Source organism: Anser anser, assembly GCF_964211835.1.
Source record: "Anser anser genome assembly, chromosome: 25".
NCBI lineage: Eukaryota > Metazoa > Chordata > Aves > Anseriformes > Anatidae > Anser > Anser anser.
Window position 1 is genome coordinate 1,036,831 of NC_139746.1, and position 25,002 is coordinate 1,061,832.

Below are 25,002 nucleotides of genomic sequence, written 5' to 3' on the forward strand. Positions count from 1 at the left end.
CGACGCCCCGCCCCTCCGCCGTGCCATCTCGTTGTTCTATTGGTCAGCCTCGCTGTCCGTCAGGCGGCCGGCCCCGCCCCCCACCCCGCGGGCGCTGAGTGGCGGAGAGGCGGCGGGGGGCGGGGCCGGGGGCGGGGCGCCATGGGCTGGGGCTGGGGCTGGGGCTGGGGCCGGGCGCTGCGGCGCGGGGCGGCGGCGGCGGCGGGAGCGGGACGGAGCATGGTGAGGGGGGGGCACGGCCTGGGCCCGGCGGGGGGCGCGGGGCGGGGGGCGGGGGGAGAACGGGGCCCAGCGGGACCCAGCGGGACCCAGCGGGGCCCAACGGGGCCCAACGGGGCCCAACGGGGCCGGCGGCTGACGCGTGCCGCGGCCCCGCAGTGCGCCCAGGCGGACGACTGGCGCTCGGCCAAGGCCATCTACGACTTCCACGCCCGGGACATCGACGGCAACGATGTGGCCTTGGAGAAGTACAGGTACGGCGGCCTCCCCCCGGGCGGCCTCAACGCCCCCTGGGGCAGCCTCACCCCCCACAGGCAGCCTCCGACCCCCCCCCCCCCCTCCGGTCAGCCTCAACCCTGGCAGCCTCCCCCCGGGGCAGCCTCAACCCCCCCGGGGCAGCTTCAACCCCCCCCAGGCGGCCTCCAGCCCCGTTCAGCCTCCCCCCGGGGCAGCCTCACCCCCACAGGCAGCCTCCCTCCTCCCCCGTCCCCCCCTGCCCCAGTCAGCCTCCCCCCGTCCCACGCCGCCTCTCCGCCGTCCCCCAGGGGCTACGTGTGCATCATCACCAACGTAGCCTCCAAATGAGGGAAAACCGCCGTGAACTACACTCAGCTGGTCGACCTGCACGCCCGCTACGCTGAGAGGGGTTTACGCATCCTGGGCTTTCCCTGCAACCAGTTCGGGAAGCAGGTACGTGGGGAGGGGGCGCGGCGTCCTCCTGACCTTGGGGCCGCGAGGATTTGTGCTTGGAGTCGCCCGCTTCACCGAGGGCTTCGCTTTTTGTTTTGCTTCCCCAGGAGCCCGGGGACAACGCACAGATTAAGGCGTTTGCTGAGAACTACGGGGTGAAGTTCGACATGTTCAGCAAGATCGATGTGAATGGGGACGACGCCCACCCCCTGTGGAAGTGGATGAAGGAGCAGCCCAAGGGAAGAGGCACCCTGGGCAAGTGAGTGCGGGGAGGGGGCTGCGGAAAGCGGCCGGCCCCGTAGCGAGGGGGCCTGGCTGCAGCGGGGAAGGTTTTTGTGTCTCACCCCTGTTTTTTCTCTCCTAGTGCCATAAAGTGGAACTTCACTAAGGTAGGATTGCGCCGCCTTCTCCTGGACCACGCGGGGGTCACATCCTTACCCGTGGGGGTGGTGAGGAGCACCCGGAGCGCTGCAGGGAGCGGGGTCCTTGTGCCCCGGCCCTGCTCTGGGATGTGGGGGTGGGAGTGCCCCGAGGGCACAGATCCCCGCTGCACGGCCGCTCTGCCATCCCCCACGGCTGCAGTGCCTGGGTCAGGGCCAGGCTCACCCGTGTGGGCGCTGCTTTGCTTCCACAGTTCCTCATCAACCGGGAGGGCCAAGTGGTGAAGAGATACAGCCCAATGGAGGATCCCTACGTAAGTGCTGCCCGCATGGTTGGTGTTTGGGCTTTGCCTGCCCCGTGGCATCAGGGAAAGCGGGTGCCCGGCACACGGGTTCCAGGCAGGGCGCAGGGGGCTTCTGGCGTGTTCTCGGGGCAACGGTGCTCTCGCTGTGATGCTCCTTCTTTGTTACAGGTCATCGAGAAGGACCTGCCCTCCTACCTCTAGACCTGCTCCTCTCGCCTGCGCTGTCTCATGTGCCCAGCACTGACCCTCCTGCTCCCTGGGGACTCTTCTCACCCAGCACAAATGATGGTCTGTCTTCAAGCCAGCTTGCTGGTGAGGCAGACCTGAAGATTTGGCGTGCACCTGCTGGAAGAAGGCTTCGCAGGGGCAGTGGCCTCTGCTGGGCAGCCCGTTCCTGTAGGCACAAAACAGCACCTGACGTTCCCTTGCAATAAATGTACTAGAAATGAGAGGTTGTGTGTCTGTGTGCGTGGCGGTGGGGCTGGAGCTGCTGCGCTGCCCCCCTGCACCTCGGGGACTGAGACCTTACACAACTCTTGCGCCAGCTCACCAGAGCCCAGCAGGGATAATCCTCATTAGTGCTGACAGGGGAATTAATTACACACAAAGCCTGGGTCAACAGGAGCCCCGAGGGGCTCACACAAGAAAAGCCAAAGCAGGGAGGAGCGTGGCTGTGGGGAGCCCCTGGGGGGATCTGTCCCGCTGCCTGCACCTGGGTGGAATCCTGCTGCACCACAAACCACAGGGCAGCTCCCAAGAGGAGAAAGATTTCTCTGCTAAAACAAGGAGGAGCTGGGGCAGGCTTGAGGCAAGAGTCTGGGCGAGCAGCAGCACCCCAGTGACCCCAATACCAAAGTGCCCAGTTCAGTGGCGCAAGATCCACCCAGACAAAATTACTGCAAAACAAAACCCGGTCCTGTCGGGACACGGTGAAATCCCACACGTAGCTGGGGATGGGGCTGCGGTGCCAAGCCCTGTCCCTGTGTGGCATGGGGGGAAGGCGGGGAGCAGAGGGGGACGAGCCCTGGGGTCCCCCACATGAAGCGGGGCAGCGAGGAGGCTGGGGGGCTCCTATTTACCGCCCACCCCCTGCTCAGGAGCTGCCCCCCAGCCCCACGGGGCCCTGCCACACGCTCGCGACGCCCAGCCGCAGTTGCGCAAGGCGAGGCACGAGTTGCTGCTGGGTGCTGAGCCCGCTGGCCCCGCGCTGTCTGGGGTAAAGATCAGGAGCAGCGCTGCCAGGCAGAGCTGTCCCAGCGCCGCAGCAGCTCGTGGCCGAACAAGGGCTCCTTTATCAGCGTTGTGCACAGCAAAGCCGGGGGAGAAGGCACACGGCCTCTGAGGCAGAGGCCGGCCTCCAGGCTGGCTCAGGGAGGATCCCCTCCGAGGCCCCAGGGGGAAGAGGGGAGGCTCGGGTCGGCGTCCTCGGTGCCCCTGGTTTGGGGCCACGGGGGCAAGGCTACACCTGGGGACGGACAGACGGACAGACAGAGAGCTGGCACTTCCAGAAACCGCCTTACGTGGCTTCCTTTGCATTTTTACTGAGCAGAATGAAAAATGATCCTTCCGAAGCAAGTAGAAAATTCAGGAATTATTAGTCGAAGGCACATATTCTAAAAAAATCTCTTTACATATATACATCTCAATTAATTATAAATACACATAGAAAAACAAAGGCAAACAACAAGCGGATTAAAAAGTGCTAACAAAAAGGTGTGAGGGAAGGAGAAAAGGGACTCATTTAAAAATACATACAATCAGTAGGACAACTGCATAATAATTTAGTTAAAAGATATCGTTACATATTATTAACCCTGACAAAAACACAGGATCGGGGCAGGGAAGGACTTCCTTGAAGGTGCTCTGTCTCTCCAGAAATCAGGGAGGGAAAATTGCATATATTTTAAAACCATACGTTAGAGCCACCAGGTCAGACTCGGGGCAGTGGTGGCGAAGTGGCTGGCGGAGGGTGCCTAGAGCGAGAATCCCTCGTCGCGATTCCTGAGTTTAACCTCTCTGAGCTGGGTTTCCTCGGCATCCCTTTCCCTCGGCGCCGAGGATTCGGCAAGCGCCAAGCGAGCGAACCGGGACGTGGCGAGGCCGGGGCCTCTCCTCGAGTGTTGTGAACCGGGAAATATTTTAAATAGAGGCCGGGGAAGGGGAGAGCCTTGCTCTTGCTCTGCTCAGGACTCGAACAGGCTGCCGCTCGCCCCGAGGCTGGCGGAGGCAGGAGCGGGGCTGGCCGCGAGCAGAAGCTGCGCAGCAGCTCCCGGGGCAGCAGCCGGGGGCTCCCCTCTTTGGTGCGGGCTGTGAGGTAAGGAGGGTCCCTCGCACGGTAAAACAGCGGGGCGGGGGGCTGCGGGGAGGCGATGCCAGCTGGGGGAAGGAGAAGCCCCCACACGAAGGGCAGGGAGCAGTCTTACCACGCTGGGCAGGCAGCTCCTGCCCCCAGTGACCCAAAGCGAACGGGGCTCCCGGACAGCCCCGCAGCCCAGGGGGTCGCAGCTCCCTGCCTGGACGAGGGGCTCATCCGGGCACACAAAGCTCCAGCCCCATCACGACTGACCTGGCAGGGGGACCCCGGCGGAGGCCTCTCCGGGCTGGGCCTCCCTTCCCCAGGTCCTCGCTGAGGAAGGGCCGGGCCAGCCGGGGCAGGTCTCGCGTCCTTCCCCTGGAAAGGTCCTGGTGCAGCTCCCAGGAAACACCTAGGTGACTCGAGGCAGAGAAAAACAGGGCAGCGGGGAGGCTCGCAGGGGAGATCCCGGCCTGGAGCACTCCTGCCAGCAGGCAGCTTCCCGGCAGACTCCTTAGGTTAGGCAGAGAAAACAAAAAGAACTTCCCCGGGACCCGCCGAGGCGCGATGCTGCTGGAGCAGGGGTGGTGGCAGAGGAGGCCAGAGGCGACCTCTGTCCCGGGGAGAGGGCAGCTCGCCCGGCCCTGCCGGCCGGGTGCTGCGGGAGAGGCAGGCGGGCTGCCTGGGGCAGTGCTTTGCAAAGCAGACCTTTGCTCTTTGGTATCGGAGGTTGGGTTTGCAGCATGAGCAGCGATACCGCGCGTCCCTGGTGCTCCCCAGGGACCTCTTCCCTTCTTCAGGGCCGGGCAGCAGCGCTCACCGGGACCAGGAGGGGCCGCTCAGGGGGAGCTGGCCGGGTAAAAGGACAGGGCACGACAGCGAGAAGCTGGGAGAAGCCAGGCTGAAGTGCGGGCTGGCCAGGGGCTGCAGGCAGGCTGACGGGCGCGTGGCCCTGCTGCTCCGGGCAATCCCCGCGTGGTCCCGGTGCAGCCAAGCTCCGACCGACTCCGCAGCTCTGTCGGGGTGCTGACAAACGAGGCAGCACCAGCGCAGCCAGCTCCTGTCCCCTCCTGCAGAGCTCAGGCAGCCCGGAGGCGCCAGCATCTGCCATCCCTGGGGAGGGCAGAGCAGGAGCAGGCGGCTCTGCTTCCCTCTGCTGTTCCTGCACAGAGGGACGGGATCTCCGTGGCTCCCGACCCCCCTGAGCCAGCGCCAACCTTCCCTTCAGCCCAGCCCCCCGGAGCCCAGTGCCGAGCAGCGCAGGGCTGGTGGAAGAGCTGGCACCAGCTGAGGCAGGTGCGCTGTGGTTGGGCACCGGTCTCCAGCTGTTTTGGAGCCGACGTGCTCCTGCCCAGCTCAAGGGGCGGCGGTGGCTGCAGAGCTCTGGGCCGGAGGGCTGGGGAAGGCCCGGCCCGGCTTGGAAACTCAGTAGTCTGCAGGGGGCGGGCAGCGAGGAGGGGGAGCCTCTCCTCAGTCCTGCACGGCACTGACCTTGGAGCAGGACCAGAACACGGCAGAGGCCGTCAGTCCAGATCAGCTGAACCTGGCGGCACTCGACTCCCCCAAGCGTGTTATATACAAATCTATACATGCCTGACTGTATATTATATATAAATAAACTTTGCTTTATACGTTTGGTTTTTTTCTTCCCTCAAAAACAGAAGCGGATCAGTCCAAACCAGCAGGAAAGCCAGGGCTCCCCAGCTCTCATCTCTGGGCCAAAGGATATGGATCCACAGCGGCTGGGCAGCGCCTGGCGCACCCGGCAGGCTCTCAGAAGTCTGGGAAAGGCCCGCTGAACTGGATCACACTCTGGCGCTCCTGGGGGAGCATGTTGTCTTGAGGGGCCCCATTCAACGTCCTCAGCATGTCCTCCAGGATCTCTCTGAAATTGATATTCCCGTCCTGCTGGACAAAATCTTCCTGCTGCTGCTGCTGCAGGGTCTGCAAGGGTCCGGGGTGAGGCAGAGGCAGATGTTCGTGCAGCGAGGAGCTCAGAGGCACGCTCCCCTCCAGGACGGGGTCGGGGCTCTTGAAGGCAGAAAGGTGGCTGAAGCCAAAGGGCAATCTGTGCTGCTGGTGTGGCTGGAGCACGGGCTCCGAGGGGAAGCACAAAGCGCTGGGCTCTGGGTTCATCACCACGTCGGGAATGCTGTTGCTGGGAGGGCTGTAGGTCAGGTCCAGGATCTCGTCCTGGCGCAGGGAGTGCCTGGGCAGGGGGACCCTGGGCCCGCTCTGCGTGAGGTCCAGGGGCTGCTGCAGGACGTGCAGCGGCAGGGAGAACTGCGGGCTCTGCTCTTGGGCCTGGAGGAGTCGGTTGTGCTTCCGCTTCACGTTCTCGTCCATCTGCTTCAGCTCCTCCAGCACCTTACGGACACAGCTCTCGGGGATCTTTATCCCTAGGGGAGGAACGCGCATCAGTGCCTCAGCTCCCCCCAGCCCTCACTGGGTGCTTACAGGCTGGGACGCGGCCCTGTTCCAGAGGGGAACCTTGGCGCTGGGCAGCTGGACCCCTTCCCCTTTCTGAAAGGTCCTGTCCCCGCTCCCTTCCCCGCACTTCACCCACCGACTTGTTTCTTCTTCTCCTTGGTCTTGAGGCGGACGATCTGCAGGTAGCTGGTGTTGGTGATGTCTGCCATGATGCTGGCAATCTTGCTCCAGACCCGCAGCAGGGCCCCGCACAGCATGTAGTAGTGACGCAGCCGCATGCCCTGGAAGCACTCCTTCCCCTCCTGGATCAGCTTGCAGCTCCTGTTCCTTCAGTCCAAAGGGGAGAAAACAATCTGAATCGGCACGGCAGAGCGCTGCCCTCCCCGGCGTGGCCCTTCCCTGCGGCCACAGCCCAGAGCCCGTCCCCAGCACCCAGGGGTGCAGGACGGGCCTCCCGCTCCGGGAAGGTTTGGGCCGCGCATCCCTTACCAGACAGCATGGTTGCACTTCTTCAAGGAGAATTGGTAACAGCTCTCCCAGTGTTCCTTGGCTTCCTCGGGCAGCACCTGCAGAAGAAGAGCCAGTTACAGACAGGGGTTGGGATTTTCCTCTGTCCAACACCCAGCTCACACTTCAAATGCAGGGCTTGGTGTCAGGACACCCAGATGCTACCACCACAGCTCTGCCTGACCCCCAACGGGGCTACGAGGGGTCCTAAAAGGGTTCTGGTAAACGTCCTCAGGCACCCCTGCCCAGAGGAAGGTGCTCGTTGCTCTCCCCGTGCGGCAGGGCTCCCACCTACCCGTCGGTACTTCTTGTGCAGACTGTCCAGGCTCTCGGGCTGGCTCTGCTTCCCGATATTGGGCTTGTAGAGGATGAAGTTCTTCCCACGGCTCTGCTCTGCCAGCAGGCAGGTGTGCTTGCTGCCCCGCGTCTGTGGGGGTAGAGCCGATGGTTACAGTCACAGCCTCTCTGCCCAGCGCCCCTCCACGTTGGAGGTTTTTGGAGCCATCTCCCAGCCCCCAGCACGAGGTCAGACAGACCGAGGGCCTCTGACAGCCACAGACCTTCCCCAAGGAGCCATCCTTCGAGCTGAGGTGCCACGCTGTCAGAGCCCAGGGACCTACCTTGTAGGAGAGGTAGAACCCGTCGAAAGATCCCGTCAGTTTGAGCGACTTCTCATAAGCTTCCTCCCACTTTAGGCCCCTGTCGACGCTGATCTAAATGGAGACACACAGGGATTCTGTAACTTCAGAGCGCAGGACAAGCCCACCGATGTGTCTCACAAATCACACCCTCAGCCGCCTGGAAGCAGGCTCTGTGCCAGGCTACACTCCGGGGCACGGCAGCCCTGTGGGAGCAGGGCAGGGCCTCTCTTTGCTTCCTCTGTGCAATTGCCAGCCTCAGCAAACTGCTCATGACCAGGGTGAACGTGACACAAACATGACACACAGCCACGAGGCAGGGACCCGGCAGCTCACAGCCCCAGCCTGGGAAGCACTGGAGAAGACCCGACTGCAGCGACAGCTGCACAGGCTGCCTACCTTATAAAACACGACCTGCCCATCCTGCGGGTGCCCAGGGGTCAGGAAGACCTCCTTGCTCTCCTCGTAGATCTCATCCACTCCTGGGGCTAAATCTGTAGCACGAGGGAAGACCAAAGCACATGTAAGAACCATCTTCCCATCTTCTCTTCCTGCACAGGGGTTGTAGGAGCTATGCTAAGCGGGGCTGGGACACTGAAGCACCTGCGAAGGCCACGGGGACAGCGCAGGCTGCAACAGCCAGTGGTCAGTACAGGGAGGAGCAGGGAACCGCAGGGTGCAGTAGGAAGAGGTATGATCACCTCTCTTTCTCCTTACCTAGGATGCCCATGTCGTATTTGCCCTCCTTCTTGTCCTTTTCAATCAGATAGTCAAAGGTATCAGAGAAATACTGGAACAGCATGTTCTGCTTGTCCACCTCCAGACCCAGGATCCGGTTCAGGAACTTGGTGATGGAGCAGTCTGCAAGGGCACGGCGGGTCAGGGAAGGCGGCAGAGCTGGGCACGGCACCGACCAGCACGCTCCCGAAGAGACCCGACGAGCAAAGCCCCTTCCCTTCCTGATGGCAGCACAGCACCAAGGCACAGGAGAGCACCCAAAGGGCTGTTCCTCCAGGCTGTCAGCTGCGAAACGTGCTCTGCAGCGTGAGCTGATCCCCGCAGGACTCTGCCCTCACGACAGCAGTGCCTTGCTCTGCCCCAGCTGCACAGCAAACCCCTCGAGGCAGTGCCCCGACACCTCTGCCTCCTTCATTTCCCCCTTACATTGGGCAGGAAATGTTTGACACATACCCTTCTCCATTGGGACAGTGCCATACTTCATCTGATTGCAGCAGATCCCCACAGAGATGAGACCTTGCTTCATTTCTGGAAAAACAGAAAGCAGCTTAAGTATTTCAGTGCCAGCCCCAGCAGTCCTGCAGGGCTGCTTCCCCTCCTGCTGTGCCCGTTATTTCACAGCTAAGACTGTCCCATGCCCGTTTTCCCCTTTGCCTGGCAGGGTGGCCAATTGTCCTGCTCACCAGGGAGCTGCTAGGGCAGCGGTGCTGCTCCCTCTCTCTGAGCTTCCTCAAGCGTCCCAGCCCTGAGACCAACCCAGCCAGCAAGAGAGCAGAAAACCCAGAGCTGATAACGTTCTTACCATGGAAAAACACAGCCTCTCTTCTGTCATAGCTCTTCGGCACAGGAACTCTGTTCTCCGTGCGGTTCAGGATAGTGGAAAGAACTCTGTCTAGTGCTTTAGCCCCATACTGCGAAAGGAGACAAGAGTCATGCACGAGAGGAACCCCACACCGGCAGCCCAGCAGCGGGCTGGCTCTGCAGAACAACCCCACCGACGTGAGGGCTGTGCAAGGGGACGCTGCGGGGCAGGGGCCTCCCCTGTCCCCAGGGGACCAGAGTGCAGGAGCCCACCCCCAGCGCTGCCACCAGCTCCCTCGGGGCAGGGGCTGGTCGCCCAAGTGCCCTTCCAGCTCCCCAGAAGGGTCCAACCCCCAGGATGCGCACACTGATCATTAACTCAGTCCTGGGTGCTGAACACCGGGCTGCATTTGTGCTGGGTGCTGCTGCTGCTAGGCCAGGTCCTGCCTGTAGATGCCAGCAGTGATCTTCCCATCCCTGGCTGCTACCGAAGGCACTCGCCAACTGCTTCGACCCCTCTTTGGCTGGGCTACCCTGAAAACAGCTGCGAGTTACCTTATTCTCGAAGTTGTACTTGCTGAGGTCTCGGGACTCGGTGGCCCTTCGGTCTCCATGAGTTAAGGCACCCTAGGAGGACAAACAAAGCACAGAGTTCTTACTTTTAGCTGATGCAAAACACCTGGGAAGGATGGCCCGAGTCAGTCTCAGAAGAGGTCAGGACACGAATGTGCTGTGGGCAGGCAGAGATTGTCTAGAATACTGAGACTTTACCGAAGTATTTGGGGATTTATCAGAAGGGAATTGAAATGAAACAGACTAATTAGTTATTCCATTAATTATTCCATTGGCTTTCCGGAAATTCATGGGTGTATGCTCCTGTAACAGCGCGGGGGGAATTCCAACATCTGGAGTTGGGTTCTGCTTCCCCGAAAAGCCTCCTGTTCCCTTGGTTACACGTTCTTCACTTCCCTTCCCAAATCCCAGGATGTTAAAGGCCTTCTGCATTGCACCACGGCAATGCCTGCAGTCAGGGGGTGATGCAATCCCTCGTACCAGTTACACAGGCCATGCCAGCAGAAGCACCAAAATGGAAGCCATTCGGAAAGAACTGGAACTGACGCATTAACTTCTTTAATACAGGGCACTTACTAGACTCTCCAGACGCTTTGCCACGATGGATGCAAACCTCCTCTCCCCAGCCAGCTCAGAGATAAGGAAGACATACTCTGGAGCATAAACCTGGTTCGATCGGTGCGTTCGACCTACAGGGACGTGAGAACAGAGGTGAAAGGAGAGGTTGGTACCTCCTGGCTGGTACGGGAAGAGAAGCTGAGCAGGAGGTGAGAGCTAAAACAACTTTTCACGTCATGCTAGCTTTCAAATGAGATCTTTCTGTGGGGGGAAAGGACAGAGGTACAGTTGCATTCATCACCTTGGTGCTGCTGAGACCTTGTCGGAGTTGAGTTTATAGTCCTTACTCTCTGAGGCTGAGGAGTGACTCCCCAGTTTGAGCTAGGACTTGCACTACTTCTTTTGTGCTCATATACTGAGGCACTGGCCCTTCGTATCCTACAAAGCTTCTACAGGATGGAACAGAAATCCCCAGGCATCCCCTGGCTCGGGAGACTACGTGTGACCTTCCTTTCCAGGGCTGCCCTACGCTTCACGGTCTGCACCATGCTCGGGAAGGAGACTGAGCAAGAACCCTCAGCACTCACCGAACTGCTGGATGGCCCGGTCTGCGCTCCAGGGCAGCTCCAGCGTCATGTGGACCCTGCGCTTCTGGTTTTTCACCCGTCTGTCTGCTTGGAGAGAGATACCTGAGCTGGAAGCCTCGGAGATTATTGCTACAAGCTAAGGGAAAGAAACAACATGTGAGAAGAGGGAGCGAGGCTCCTGGATATTTGTAAAACCGTTACAGGAAGCAGCCAAAAGGCAGCAGCAGCCCATGAAGGGACTCGGGCCTCTTGTCACGCTCCAGCAGGTCAGGCACAGACAGATGCAGAGCCTTGTTGACCTAAGGCTGGCAAGGCAAAAGCATGCACAGACACCCTCCCTTTCCTTCCCCTCTCCATGCACTGACTCCCACGCAGACGTTTGCAGGTTTCCTTGGCTCAGGCCTCACTCACCTTCTCCCCGTTCATGAAACGCTCCTTCTCCTTCAGGTTGACGTGGTCGATAGAGAGGCCCTGCTCTGCACGAGACTCGAACATGACCGAGCCGTCCGGTCTGCAAACCACTCGGCCCTTCCGCCCGGTCATCTGCATGTCCCACACGGGAGAGAGAGAGGCTGTTAGCAGGGAGGACAGACCTGCACAGGGCACCTGTACGGTGTTTAGGAGGCCAATTCCCAGCAGCTTTTTCAGATAGCAAGGAAGGAGAGGAAGCTCTCTTCAAGCAGGAGCTCCCTTTGCTGGTCCCTTTTCCTGTCACCCAGTGCCACCGAAATACACTCTTGATTGGGAAGGATTACCTCAGCCACATGCTCCGGGCCCCCAAAGTGATTGATGAGTTCATCCAAGGTATTGAGAGGTAGCTCTTTGCCCAGTGCTTTTACTTTTGCTAGGAGGTCCTGCTTCATCTTTTCCACGTGTTCTGGTTCTCTCAGGCCATGCATCTCTTTCTGGGAAGGCAGCATGTGAAAATTACCTGCAGTAAAAGGCAAAAGTTTAAAGCCACCTGGTAAATGCAAATAATCAGAGAAAAAAAAAGTCCCAAAGAGCTTTTGGGCATAGTATCTGACGTGCAGGTAAAGACACCTTGCCTTGCAAGGAAAGCTGCTGAGCATGTAGTAAATTCCCTCTCTGCTTCTCCCTGTTTTAGCGGGGGAAGGAGCCTGCAGGGCAAACTCTCCCTGCTGACCGGTGACAGCAGGTTACTGTGAATCCACCTCACAAGCCCAAGTTTGACTGTCCCAGGGTAAAATCTAGCCAAGACAGTAAAGCTGTCCCAGGCATGGGAGGAGCTTTGCGATTCCAAGCAGACACCAAAGAGGTGGTCTCACATCAGCTCCTGGACACTGCCACCCCCTCAGCCAGACCCCACAAGGGCTACGTGTTATCTGCAGCTGTCCTGCTCGCAGGCCAGGGGCTGGGTGGCTGCCTCCGGCTGCATTCCTGCGCACCAGGTGCCACGCGCTAAGGAATGAAGCGGCTCCAGTTCCCAGCTGCCAGCAGCAGGGAGGGAGCCGGCCCCGTGCCGCTGCTCGGCTTACTTCTGTCCTCGGCTGCGAAGCCGTTGTAGGTGTGCTCCACGAAGATGACATCGTCCGTCTCAAACACGGACTCCGGGGAGGAGTTGAAGTCGCTGTCGAGCCCCATGTCGGAGTCCGTGCTGCTGTCGTCGCTGATCTTGATCACCCCCGCGGGGTCACACACGCCCTTCAGCGCCTTGGCGCAGCGGCCCCTCGGCTTGCCTGCGAGGGAGAGCGAGGGGTGTCAGGGCAGGGTCCCCGCCTCGTGCACCGATGCAGAACAGCAAGCGCCAGCTCAGGAAGAAGAGGAGGAGAAACCACGGAATAGCTGAGACTGCCCCCAATGAAAGGCTGACCTTGGAGAGACAACGCTTCTCGGGCAGGGGGGGACAGCTAGGAAGGGAGGGAGAGAGGGGGAAGGAGAGAAAGAGAAAGGAAGAGAGAGAAAGGAAGAACAAGGCAATTCGTATCAGGGCTGAAGCTGGTTGCACACGTCAGGATGAACACACGGCCAGCCCCAAGCAGTGCTAACTCCTCAGGGAAGGAGCCTGCAGGTCTGGCTGCCCCCAGAGGAATGAGCAGGCAGCGGGGAGGCACTGGTGTTTGGTGTTGGTAGATGGGGCGTTATTTACCTCCAAGCACAGCAAGACATGCCCCTGCCACGTGAGAGGGGTCACAGAAACCAGCTTGCACAGGCTGCTCTGCAGCAGCGACCAGCCAGGACAACCTCCACAACCTGCCTGCGCTGCTGTCCGCCCTTCCCCATCCCAAACTGCTCTTACCTGCAGCCACAGCCAACGCTCTGGCAGGGAGGTGATTTTTTTTCCCAGGACACTGCCACGCTGTACGTAAGGAGCGGAGAACCCCCCCCCCGTGCTGCAAGAGGGCTTCAAACGTGCAGCCAGAGCTCCTGTGCAATCCGCCCCCCAGCCTAGGTAAGGAAGCAGCTACGGGAAAGGGGCGCAGCTACCGGGCAAGAGGTGGAGGCTCAGATCTACGCTGGCGACGGGGAAGTGGGTTAGGAGGAGGAGAGGGTGGGGGACCTACAGAGCTGCTGCCCTCCGGAGGAGAGACAGTGACGGGAGATGTGCGGGGGGCAAACTGAAACCAGGGCAGAGTAGCAAATGCATGAAGTAGGGAAAAGGGAAAAAGGAAAAGAAAAAGCTGAGTGGCTGGGGTGAAGCAGCAAGGCAGGAAGTCAGATGCTGGGCAGTGGAGTGTGCTCTTACGTTTTCTTTTAATGCCAGTTCCTTTTTCTCTCTTTCTTTTGGTTGAAGGAAAGTGCTTCTGAATTAGTGATAGAAAGACGCCTCTGAAAGTAAGATGCAAAATTTATTCTAGCTACCAGGAACATCTGCCGGTTATCACGTAGCAATGTGTATTTGAGATAGCAGCACATTTCAAGGAAGGGGGCAAACCCAGCACCACAACTGCGAGCACGTGGTCAGCCAGCCACTGGTACGCTCCAGAAGAGCAGGGACTCAGACTGAGAGCTTTTCACCAAAGGGGTTCTGCTGGAGACACACAAGTCAGCCACAGGAACAAGGTCTGAGCCGGCAGACCTGAGGCCGTGGAGCTGGCACGGCGAGGGCAGGCTGCGAGCTGCAGTGCTGGGAGAACGGCGCTCTGCCGCGGGCTCCCTGCTGCACTCGGGAGATGCTGCGACAAAAGCAGGGCAGGCCCTGGGCTCCGTGCTACCATGCCCAAGTTGCAAGACCTTTATATAGCAACTGAGAGGGAGTTTTAAACGGGAAACGCTATGCTGGGAAGCTGTTACATCACTGCTGAAAAATCCAGCCAGTCCCAGACCACGTTCTGACAGCAGAGACCTCTGTCAGGCTGTCCAAGAAATGTGCTCCAAGTCCTTCGGTTAACGGGGCACGGGCCCGCTTGCCCACGAAACAGAGAGAGGTGACAAAACATGGGACACATAGCGGTTCCAGGTGAATGGGAAAATCAGAAGAGGTGGAAATTAAATGTTTCTGTGGGCTGTTCTGCAAACAAAAGAGCAAACGCTTAAATGCTGATCGTGTCGGATGGGGATGAGCCCCCAGTGCAATGAGAAGGCAGTGCTGGATGAGCTCTGGTTGGGAATAAAAATGTTGAAAGCAACAGCTGAGAGGTATGGACATGGTAACTCGCCCGTGGGACAAAGAGGGAGCCTTGGGAACCAGGGAGGGGACTCTAAGACCCTTGGTGCGAGGGGCTGAAGGAGACAGAGTCGGCACCGCTCCCTGACGGGGCAGAGCTCGGGGCTGGCTGCGGAGCGACGGCAGCAACACGGCACCAGAAGGGCCCTTCTGTCCCCTGTGCTGGCCTGACCTGGGCACAAAATGCAAAAACTCTCAGGTCTGGAGCCTCCCTGCCGTGAAACCTTGCTCTTCGTCCTGACACTCCCCAGCTTCCCTGCACACAAAGGGCTGGGCTGGCATGCGCTCACTGCAGAACCAGCTTTACCCCTGTTTCTCGGCATCTGTTAAACAACTGCTGCTTCCCAGCACACTCCCCTCGAGAAATCCCCCGAAGTGCTGTAAAACCAGGACACTGCAATGGGAGGCTCAGCTGATGCCAGAAGACACGGAGTTATCTGGCCAATGCTGCTGAGCAAACAGCTCCTACCTCTGCAGCTGGGGACAGAGCTGAGCAGCGCGTGTGATCGGGGACAGAGCTTTCCTCTTTCGAAAGCTGAGAGGCCCCAGGGGACCGCGGGGTCCTCCAGATTGAGTTCCTCTGAATTCTGCGAGGCAGAAACCAGTTCAGGAGACCAAATCAATCCCAGCAGTTGTCAGATTTGTCTTCCATGCTGTCACCAACCTCTAGTTGATTTTCAGGAATGGTCTGGGCACATCAGAGTGACGGACGCAGGCCAACACAAAACCTCCCATCAATGAGGGAGGGAGATGGGCCTGGACTGGACACACACTGTCTCGGGCATCTCTCACTGCTTTCACCAGCAATAAAACTCATTTCAAACAAGGACAGTAACAGCCCTGCTGCCTGCAGGAACAACTCAATCCAACGCCCCAATTTTTCATCACCCACCGTGCAGGAGCAGCCCAGGACAGGCTGGCGTTCTGGAAGGTGCCAAAATGAGGAGAGTGATCCTCAACCTCTGCTGAAAGGGCAGCGCGAGTCCTGCTGCTGGCTGCACTTCGGGCACAACCAGCTCCCCCTTCAGCTAGGGAGGAGCTGCAGAACCCCAGCAGAACCACGCGTCCTGCCTTGTACTCGTCCTGAAAGCCAGCCCCGGAGAACCCGAACTCCTTGAGCCACTCCTGCCTCTCGCTGTTCCAGCCACGCGGCTTTCCACTACCCCGGCCTCTGTCACGACACAAGATTCCCTCGCTCGTTTCTTCAGCGTCAGCAGCCCTATTTTCCAGGGTCAGACCCACACGAACTGCACCTGAGCTCACATTTCTGGCTCTCCTACACCTGCCGGTTCCTTTCTGCGTGCAGACAGCCAGATCAGGCTCCTCGTGCAGGTTTGGACCACAGGAGGTTCCAAAAATCCAGGACCTAGCTCAAAGCGACGCTAAAGAAATTGGGCCCCGAGGACACAACAAAGCATTCTCTCTATTTACAGCCTGCATCGGGTGAGGCTTTTATGAAACTGCCTTTGTGGAACTTCAAGTTCCAAGTGGCCCTAGGGCAGGGCTTTCCCTAGCATGCCTCCAGCCTCCCATGCATCCCCTCCAGAGGAAGAAAAACCCAAGATTTTTAACTCACTCTGCAGCAGAAACGAAACAATTCAGGTGCCCGTCGTTCTCGTCCAGGACTTCTCTGGTGCGAGCCTCCCCAGTGGACTGCAGGCCGATGACGATACACTGCGGGGAGACACAAGGGATGGCACAGCGGGCGTCAGGCCCACACCTACAGGCTCAGGGGACTGCTTTCGACAGTCCCGGGTACATCTTCCTTGGACCCCGTCCCTGATGGATGTAAAGACAGGGCTGTGCTAAAGGTAAAAGGCCTGGAGCCTCTCCTAGCTTGAACACGACCCAAAACACTGTTTGAAGTCAGCTTGCCCTTGCCTACCACAGACAAACCGTGGGTAATGCCTCAGAAGAGGAGGTCGTATTAACTCCCCAGTATAATTTACTGTAAATGTTCTCAGAAACCCAGACACTGCACTTCATTCTGATTAATCTGGAGAGAAAGTCAGCCTTAAAGAGATCTGAGATTGCCTTCAAGTAAATCTGAACGATAATTAATTCTCTTTGGTTGGAGACTACAAAAATACACTTGCAATGTAAGACTGATGGCTGCTGCCGCTGCAGCCAGCCTCTAATACCACACCTTATCCTTTGCCAGCTCTTCCTTGGCAAGCTCCACGAGTCGCCGGACTTTAGCAGCAATGCAGAGGTACTTGAAGAAGCGCTGGTGAGCTGACCAGAACTGACCCCACAAGGATTTCCGGGACTCCAGGCCGATCCAGTCGGCTGCCTGCTGGAACACCATCAAGGCCTCTGCCCACTGCAGACAGTACCGAGAAAGGCTGAGTTAATATCTCGTTTTTCTTTTTCATTACTGCTGTGCACGCAGTTATTAGAACAGTCTGAGGTTTGATAATCTGATTTAACATTGATACTGATGCTGCCGCATTAGGCTGAACGAAGCCTGCTCGTTCCCTCCTTTCTGCATTAGCATGATGTTGCAAGCCCAGGTTTATGAACACAGAACATTTAAACAGAAGCAAAAAAGGTAAAAGACTTAAAGATTTTTTTTTAATGTAAACTGAGCACATGCACCCCCTTCCTTTCTTATTAAAAACCCCAAGTTTGTGGTGATGGCCATGTTCAGGGACCTCAAACCCTCCCACGTAACAAGTGGCAATGCCTAGAGCACGATTAAACGTCCGTCTCCCCCACTGCAGTGGGCCCAGCTCACCAACTTTGCTGCTTTGTCGTAGACAATCTTGTACTGCTGATCCAGCGGGATCTCCTCGATTCTGAAGGTCACGCCAGTGAAACTGAGCTGCCTGGCAATGTACATTCCACTGACCTTCATGTCCATCGCCACGATCTCCATTGCACCAACTCCCCTGGGAGAGGAAGACAGCTGTGAGACACCTTCAGCCACTTCTCCTGGCTCAAGCTGCCCTCACACATGCACGTGACAGGCTTTGAACCCATTTCTTACAGGGGCAAATAACTCCTCCAGCTGTCCTGTAATTTGGCTTTCTCTAGAAACTGAGAGGACAGTGCCAGCTAGAAGACCCACCGACCCACACTGCTCTTCTCGCTGCTCCTTGAGTGGAAGGGCAGCGATACAAATGGCCTCTGCCCTTCCTCTGAAAATGCCCTGGCTGTCTCCCCTGCTCTTTAAAGGCTGCCCCTGTACATGTACAGAGTGTTCAGCCATGAGACTGCTGGGATGGCTTGGACGTTTTGTTTTTTCATGAGCAAACAGGAACCCAACCAACCCTATCGATTGGTTCTCTGGCCAGCACTTCTCCTTCTGAGCCAAACAAAGGCTGCCACAAAATATAAGCCAGACGGAAAGGGATGCTGGACGTGTCTTACCTCTTTTCAATTGCATGCAGGAACTCATCAAATGCTCTGAATGGGGTGCCCTCCCCCCAGATCCCCAGGCGGCTCATGTAAATCATGTTTTTTGGCTCAGAGGCACCTGTTTGAACAGAATTCACTGTTAGCAAAACCACAGCAGTTGTAGATGGCTCTAACAATTACAACTCTAGCAAAGTGAACTCGTCAAAGGACGGTCATCTGCCATCAGGGCACCAGTAGGCCCAGGGGCCTTTCCAAACACTCCCCTCCGTACACTAACTGGGCAGGTAACACCATACAGCTTAAAAGCTGGCTGGGAACAGGTTAAACTGAAGAGAAATTAGCCTGACTTGCCAAAAAGTCACAAGTAACGGCAGTGACAGAAGGCAGCATCCTAGCTCCTCTCTAGCACTGTAGTACCATTCTTCTCCTTGCACGCCCTTGCACAAACGTGCGCTCTCCGTGTACGTGCTCGCATCCCAAGGGCATCCTTCAGAGCACACAGGTGACTGGCACCAGTTTACACCCGGTGCCCACGCCATGCTGAGAGAGAAGCTTACCTGTGGCACTGGCGTAAACAACCCTTGCTCGAGGCAGTTTGTTCTGGAGGTCCAGCACTGCTTTGCCCATTTTAGTAGAGCTGGCGTTTTTGGCTTTGTGGCATTCATCAAACACAATCTGAAAGGGAATGTCAGTTAAGGAGAAAGCATATATTTCATCATAAGGATGGCAGCAGTCACAATACATCCCAGGCTTCTCTAAGCAACTGAATGATCAGTCCCAGCATTAACAGGACAGACTCATTGCCCACGCTGCATGAAATCTGTTGGGTTTGCCTACCCTTTGCTCTTCAGAGCTAAAAGCCATTTCTCCCTCCCTCTGTCCCTTCGCTTTTAAGGTACATCTTGCTGCCCAGGAGCGAGTCCATCAATGCAGAGGGAGAAGAATGCTGAAAAGGTTAATGCCAGCTGTGTTCTCCCCCTCCTCCAATTAGCACTGCAGCTTGTGGAGGAGGACAGAGGAGCGGGGGGGGGACGCATGTGCTTACAGCACTTTAAATATTGACCCCAGGCGCCAGGCTGCCCTGCACAGCTGCTCCCTGTGACATGAGCTGGCCCCGAGCTCTTTGTTCCCTGGCGAAGTACAACCACAAGCATGCAGTTCTCCTCTCTTCTGTTTTGTTTTTTTTAAAGGATACAACTCCATCAAAATTTTCCCTGCACCAGTCCAAAATTTGTTTTAAGCGCGTCCTGTGCTGTCCGCCTGCCTGGCTTTCACCAATCAGAGCAGAGTAAGTGGCAAAGAGGACTCCTTCTGAGGTAGCTGTGTCACCATATTTAATCTGCAGAAAGAAGAAGGAACAAGAGTGCAGGTGCTTGTGACATTTGTCTGCAGTACACCACCCCCAGCCGTTGCCCACAGCCAGTACCGCTGCTTGTGCTGTGGCTGTGGAGGGCACACGCTCCTGCCTTCAAGAACAAAACCCAATATGACGGCAGAACAGACAAAAGCCTGCTGGTAGCTGACATCTTTAGCACTTCTACTTGGCACTGAGACATGGTGATGACAGGGACTTTAAATGCCTGGCTAAGCTCCCCTGCCAATGTGTCAGCACATCTGGATGCACGCTGCGCAAGGTGGAGACCACACTAGGACTTCGATTTTCTGGCCGAGTGAAGCTGCTTCCTTTTTTAAGCAATAGTTTGGAATGTTTAATTATTTTTAATACCTCCCATCTATTTTAATTGCTTCTAGAAAATAATTCTCTCTTTGGCCAGGTGAGATTGCTGCCTTTCTGTCCTGGGTCTCACCTGTAACAAAATAAAAAGTACGAAGGCAAACAAATAAAACAAGGTCCTGATCTGAAGAAAGTTCTATTTAAAGGCTGTTGGTCTGAAACAAACATCTCTTTCAGTCTGTTAATGGACTGCATTCAGAGGTGTCAAATACATGTGGTTTCCATTGACTTTGCAAGAGCTGGCTGTTCAACACCACTGAAAACCAGAGGAGAATGTTTCAGCGAACTGGACGGCCGGGTGGCAAACACAAGCCTGGACAAGAGGCTAAAGCACGGGTGATGAAGAACCCTGCAAATAACCACTACACAGCTGCTGGCCGTTTCTTTGAAATATACTTCGTCCTCATTGCTGGTAACTGGGAGGAAGTCTGAAAATTCGGATCCAAGCAGCTCAGGGAAAGTGCCCCTGTGCTCAGGCACGGCACTGTGCATCTCGAGTCCCCTGCCAGGCACCGAGCTGGGCGTTCACGTGGGCTCCCTTTACTCGCACGTTCTGAAAAGCAAAAGCCCTGAAACCAATCCTGGGAGACGTTAGCCCACGAGAGCACAGCACAGCCACACCTAGCAGGGGCTCTTCCCTCCGCAGGAACGCTGAAAAGGGCTCGAGCCCTGCTGCACTTTGCACTTGTATGGAGACGCATCTCGCTCCCTGGGGAAAACAGATCTGTACTCGCAGTGCAGCTCTGGAGAGCGTACAAAAATAGCACGAGTCCAGAGTGGGAAGAACACACTTAGAAAAGGGAACAGCAAGCAGCTTGCAGCCTGTTATTGCCTGTGCCACCAGCCACGCAGAGGCAGAAGCGACTGCTGCTTTACACGTGAAGACAGATCCACCTGACTGCTGCTGTGGGCTGATTTTCCAGAACAGCATTACGACTTTTCTCCCCTACCTTATTCAAAGCATGCACAGGAATGTGGGAGGCTTCAATGTCCTTCAGGTCTCTCTCAGCATCATACTTGAGATCATTGGAGACGCTGAACCTGTAAAGCAAGGCGTGGGCCTGGTTATCTCCTAGGGAGACAGTCGGGGCATGCACAGTGATTAATAGCTCTGACTAAAGCAACTGTAGGTGTATAAAACTGTTACATTTCCAACTGCCCACACACCTCGGTGCAAGATCCTACAGCAGACTCCGGTCTGGCACTTATGACAAGTGGTGTCTATCCTGCAGTAAAGCCCCCATGCTCCAGGGGCTCAAGTCTGCACCTGGGAAGTCCATAAACACCCCTCCACCGACTTCAAGGAGAGCAGGAAGAGGTTCGACCCTGCACTCTGAGGGTACACAATTTGCCGTTTCATAGTGATTCATTCTCTGCCACCGCTGCAGGGGAAAGATTCCCATTTCACGGCTAGCAGGCAGGCACAAAGAGGTGGAAACGTCTTACCAAGGCCACAGCATGAGTCAACTATAAAGCCAACATCAGCACTAAGGAATTCCTTACTCCCAGTTCAAACTAACTCCAAGGTCTTACGGGAAAAGAGGGAAAAAAAAAAAAAGAACAACTTACCACAGAGCTTTTTTCCTCCCTTTAAGATAATTTTCAAAGATGATGCCCGCAACTGTCCTGCCCTTTCCAACTCCAGCACCGTCCCCAATGAGGAACCCAGCTCGCTGCCCATTGGGTAATAAAACTTCATGTTGCTGCAAAATCAATGAGCAGAATTGGAAATTAAACAAGATTTGCCTTTCGCCAGCAACTTTCATGTGAGCTTAGAGCAACATTTAACCCTTTCACCTCTCTCTCAGATATGCATTCCCTGCTCAGATAAACATGAGGACAGGCCAGGTGTCATGGCTGAGCTCACAAGTGGCAGTTCGTGGAAAAGGCCCCCAGAAATGTTAAGCACTCCCTCCTGCAACAATAGCCAAGAGTTCTTGCATCTGTGGGAAGCAGACCCCACAGGTCATTAAACCCTGGTTTCAAATAATCCTTTCATAAAGCATTTAAAATGCCATATGCTAACGCTTCCAAAGGTTCATCACCTGTGTTACAGGTTATTTTAAAACTCACTTCAGCATCTGTCTGTACAAAAAAGTTTATTTCTAGTCTCAGACACGCAAGCTGGGGAAGGTGGAGCCACATACCTGGCAGGCATAAATGATTGCTTCCAGCTGTAGTGCAGAGAGTGACCCTTTGTCGGCAACAGAGCAAGGCAGGGAAAGGCTGTAGGTGATGTCGGGTGGGGGGACACTGGACAGAGTGCTCGTTTCAACCACGAGGTCAGGGTGGTGCTTCCCAATCTTGGCTAAATGACAACACAAAAAGCAGATAACAAGTTCTTCATTCCCATGGAGCACCTCAGAACGGACCGCAGGCCTCACCCAGCCTGCAGCCTCAGACTGCAAGAGAGTCTCGTTCAGTCTGCAGCCCCAGGAACACAAGAGACAAGCCCAACCCTTGCCGCCCTCCTCTCTCTTTTGTTCCACTGAAATTTCAGACTGCCAGACCCAAGCCATGCCTACCCCAAAAGCAGACAACAGAAAGCGTCCTGTTCAATTTGCGTAGCACCAACAAAGGACAGTACGTTGGTGAAGCTTTCCTACAATGTCACGGGCCTGGGATGGGCCGTGGCAAAGAGCACATTCTGCCCGCATGAAGATAAGGGAGCAGCTAATTAGGCTGGTCCACAGTGGAGTTAACAGCCCTTCCCACGCCCATGTAGTACCAAGACACTCACACTTTGAAGGTATGTATTCTGCATAGGTCTCCGTTTGTCCCAACTCTTCTGTTTCTTCCTCATCACCTTCATCATCCTCCTCTGCAGGAGCCTGAGACTGAAAAGAAAAACAGCATTGACCAAATATTAATATTCTCATTGGCCTATGGACACAGTCCCAGAAGCTACCATTTAATCCATCCCAACACAACTTCACAACCCCTTCGGATACAATTAATCTCATTTACAGACTCCAGCAACAAAGGAAAACCGCCGTCGAGAGCCCACCCCAGAGCCCTAGCGAGTGCTTTAAGAACTACTTTCAGGGCCTAGTCCACACCGAATTAGGAAAAGATGTTTACATCACTTTTCAGGCGGGTTGTGGGCTAGCATTAGTTCTGCCCAACCGTGCTCTAACCTGACCCCAAGTAAGGGACCTGGACCAGCTTTCAGCTCAGCTTGGCACTTGGCAGCGTGAAGCGAAGGCACGCGTTCCAGGAGGAAGGGCCCCTACAGACTGCTGACGTAGCTGTACAGAAGGCACACATCACTCCCTAACGCAGCCAGGTTCCACCGAGGGAGATACGAGGCACTTCTGGGAAAGGGCAGCGACTTGCAATGTATCTGGCTGACTTTCTTGTCTCACTCCCCCTGAAGGGAACGTGGTTAGAATTGCTCTTCCCCGCACAGCGTCGGTACCGAGTTAGGAGCTCGACGTGCGGTTCTGCTGGAGCAGATTGTGGTTCTCACCTGGTAGCTTATGAGGAGCGGGGTGCTGGGGACAGCAGGAACGGGGTCGTTTGAGCTGTTCAAGCCACCGAACGATCTGCTGGGTGAGAACAGCTGGAACAGAAAGGACGCAGGTCAGAGAGCAGCCGTAACCTCCAGCCCTCCAGCCTCAGCTCCAGCAAATTAAAGCACGAAAACACAACAACAGCGAGGACACTTGTGCTCTGTGCTCAGACCTTACACTCCGGTGACGTCAATGCTTTAATACTTTCTGTTTGTGAATGACAAGCCCTGGGGAGTAATTCTGGAAACTAATAAATCTTGCAAACGCCCCACATGCCTTCGTCAACACAAACACAGGGAATAACTGACGAAGGTAAAAGCATTCCTGCAAGAAGCATGAACATTTTGTGTGTTTCTGTGTGAGATGAAAGCCTGCAGAGACGCCTGTCCTCCCGCAGCGTGAACACGACTGGGACAGGAGCCCTTCTGCCAGAGCTGTAACAACTGCTGGCATTAAGACAGGTCACCCCAAACACTCCACTCTGCCTTCCAACTGGGGACCTCAGGCAGAAGCCCACCTTTCAGGCCGCTCACACTCGCACCAACGGGTTACCTGTGCAAACACCGCCACTTTCAAAGGACTCTTACAAAGCCTGTCAAGACCTGATGCAAGTTTGCTATGGGAGCGCTGGGTTTGCTCTGCACCGGAGCAGTTACGATAGCCACCGGGCCCCAGCTGCTCCGCGGGCAGCTCTGCACTGCAGTGCTCTGCGCTCCCTGAAGGGCAGGTCCCCGACAAAAGGAGCCGTGCAGACTCCCGCTGCCATTGCACACGTTTCGTTCTGAACCGGTGAGTCCCAGCGAGAGCACGGGGCTGGGCTTGCTAACGGGAGAGAAAAAGCACCACTGCGGGGAGCAAACGGGGAGACTGAAGTACGGCCGAGGAGACCCAAGCAGGGGCGGTGGGGAGGACTGACCAGGGCTGCAACCCAAAGCCGCCCCTGGGAGCGGACCGGGCGTTACATCAGAACCCCGACGTTTTACAACCTTCTCACAAACTGCCCTCGAGGCAAGCATTTACTTACCGGTTTTGCAATTGTGTTTTTAACATTAAAAATGCTGTTTGAAGTAATGAAGCAGCCGCACCAGACGGCGGCCCGTGGCTCAGCACTGGCTCTGCGAGGTTAAGGACCGCTGCTGCCACCACCACCGCTTGCACGGGGGGTTCACCTCACACCTGCGGGGCCCAGCACCTCCGCAGTGCAGATCCTGGCCGCGAAGCCCGGGTCCCAAAGGGCGCCGGGGCCCAGCAGAGCAGCGCCAGGCTGCCGCCGCGGCCGTCGTGCTCGGGGCGGGTGCCGGTGCCCGCAGGCGCCAGCCGCTGCGCCGGGTTAATGATTGCCCGGGTCCGGCCAGCCCGCCGCACCGCAGCCGCTCGCAGCGCCCAAGCCGCTCCGAGCCGGGAAGGCACAATTGAGGAGAGCCTTTGTCTGCCCCCACACAAACAAAATCGCCCTGGAATTTCCCGACAGCGAGCAAGGTCAAGCCAGCAGCTCATGGCATCCAAAGCAATCAGCGGCTCCAAAAGCGGCACTGCTTCAACTTTATAGCCTGTCAAGAGCGCCAGACTTGAAGAGACCTATGCTCCACAGGCAGAAGTGAAAAATGGGAAGTTCTTAAGCATAAACACTCTGATTATTTCCTTTTTTTAAAATTAAAGAGAAAAAAAAAAAAAGAAGAAAGAAAAAAACACCCTCCATTACTGGAAGCCTGAGTCAGAATTACCAGAAGGAAGCTGGACGGAAGAGCTATTTTCAGTGCCAACAAATCTGGAGAGCAGGTGAAACATCTCCACCTACAAATCTGAGCTCAATACCAAAGTTTCTTCTTAGGCAATAGAAGGTCCGGATCCTGCAGGATCGGGGGACGCGCAGCTGCGGCAGTGGGAAGTTCGGGTAGCTCTGGTTTTGCTTCGTGTCATCTTGCGAACAGAAACCCCTGCCGTCCCGATTCAGCAACGCGGCTTTGGCACGCGGCTTTTCGCCTCAGGTGTTACAAGGAAAAGGACAGAGACCCAGCGGTCTGGGGCAATGGAAAACAGACCCCACAGCT

General features: G+C 56.6%; 2 protein-coding genes across 8 annotated transcripts in view; one reads left to right on the forward strand and one right to left on the reverse strand.

Annotated features, from left to right (window-relative positions):
- The first annotated feature begins 118 nt into the window (after positions 1-118).
- Positions 119-2,043, forward strand: GPX4 (glutathione peroxidase 4). The gene is made up of 7 exons (XM_083811031.1): positions 119-222; positions 379-473; positions 765-909; positions 1,017-1,168; positions 1,274-1,298; positions 1,544-1,603; positions 1,763-2,043. Exons 1-7 carry the CDS (start codon positions 142-144, stop codon positions 1,793-1,795), a joined length of 591 nt encoding a protein of 196 aa, XP_083667157.1. The 5' UTR covers positions 119-141; the 3' UTR covers positions 1,796-2,043.
- Positions 2,044-5,491: 3,448 nt separating this feature from the next.
- SBNO2 (strawberry notch homolog 2) overlaps positions 5,492-25,002 on the reverse strand; it is a 58,022-nt gene continuing 38,511 nt past the window's right edge. For all 7 annotated transcript variants that reach the window (XM_083811019.1, XM_083811021.1, XM_083811018.1 and 4 more), the window contains 27 exons: positions 22,909-23,001; positions 22,180-22,276; positions 21,587-21,747; positions 21,009-21,142; positions 20,390-20,480; positions 18,900-19,043; positions 18,262-18,379; positions 17,717-17,822; positions 17,082-17,235; positions 16,491-16,667; positions 15,921-16,018; positions 13,424-13,506; positions 12,216-12,416; positions 11,475-11,650; positions 11,131-11,262; positions 10,720-10,855; positions 10,151-10,263; positions 9,557-9,628; positions 9,003-9,111; positions 8,654-8,728; positions 8,180-8,323; positions 7,862-7,956; positions 7,445-7,537; positions 7,120-7,251; positions 6,807-6,883; positions 6,454-6,644; positions 5,492-6,286 (listed from right to left, as the gene is read on the reverse strand). In XM_083811019.1, coding sequence (XP_083667145.1) covers positions 5,661-6,286; positions 6,454-6,644; positions 6,807-6,883; positions 7,120-7,251; positions 7,445-7,537; positions 7,862-7,956; positions 8,180-8,323; positions 8,654-8,728; positions 9,003-9,111; positions 9,557-9,628; positions 10,151-10,263; positions 10,720-10,855; positions 11,131-11,262; positions 11,475-11,650; positions 12,216-12,416; positions 13,424-13,506; positions 15,921-16,018; positions 16,491-16,667; positions 17,082-17,235; positions 17,717-17,822; positions 18,262-18,379; positions 18,900-19,043; positions 20,390-20,480; positions 21,009-21,142; positions 21,587-21,747; positions 22,180-22,276; positions 22,909-23,001 — 3,828 coding nt within the window. In that variant the 3' untranslated portion in view covers positions 5,492-5,660. The remainder of the gene's footprint in view (positions 6,287-6,453; positions 6,645-6,806; positions 6,884-7,119; positions 7,252-7,444; positions 7,538-7,861; positions 7,957-8,179; positions 8,324-8,653; positions 8,729-9,002; positions 9,112-9,556; positions 9,629-10,150; positions 10,264-10,719; positions 10,856-11,130; positions 11,263-11,474; positions 11,651-12,215; positions 12,417-13,423; positions 13,507-15,920; positions 16,019-16,490; positions 16,668-17,081; positions 17,236-17,716; positions 17,823-18,261; positions 18,380-18,899; positions 19,044-20,389; positions 20,481-21,008; positions 21,143-21,586; positions 21,748-22,179; positions 22,277-22,908; positions 23,002-25,002) is intronic.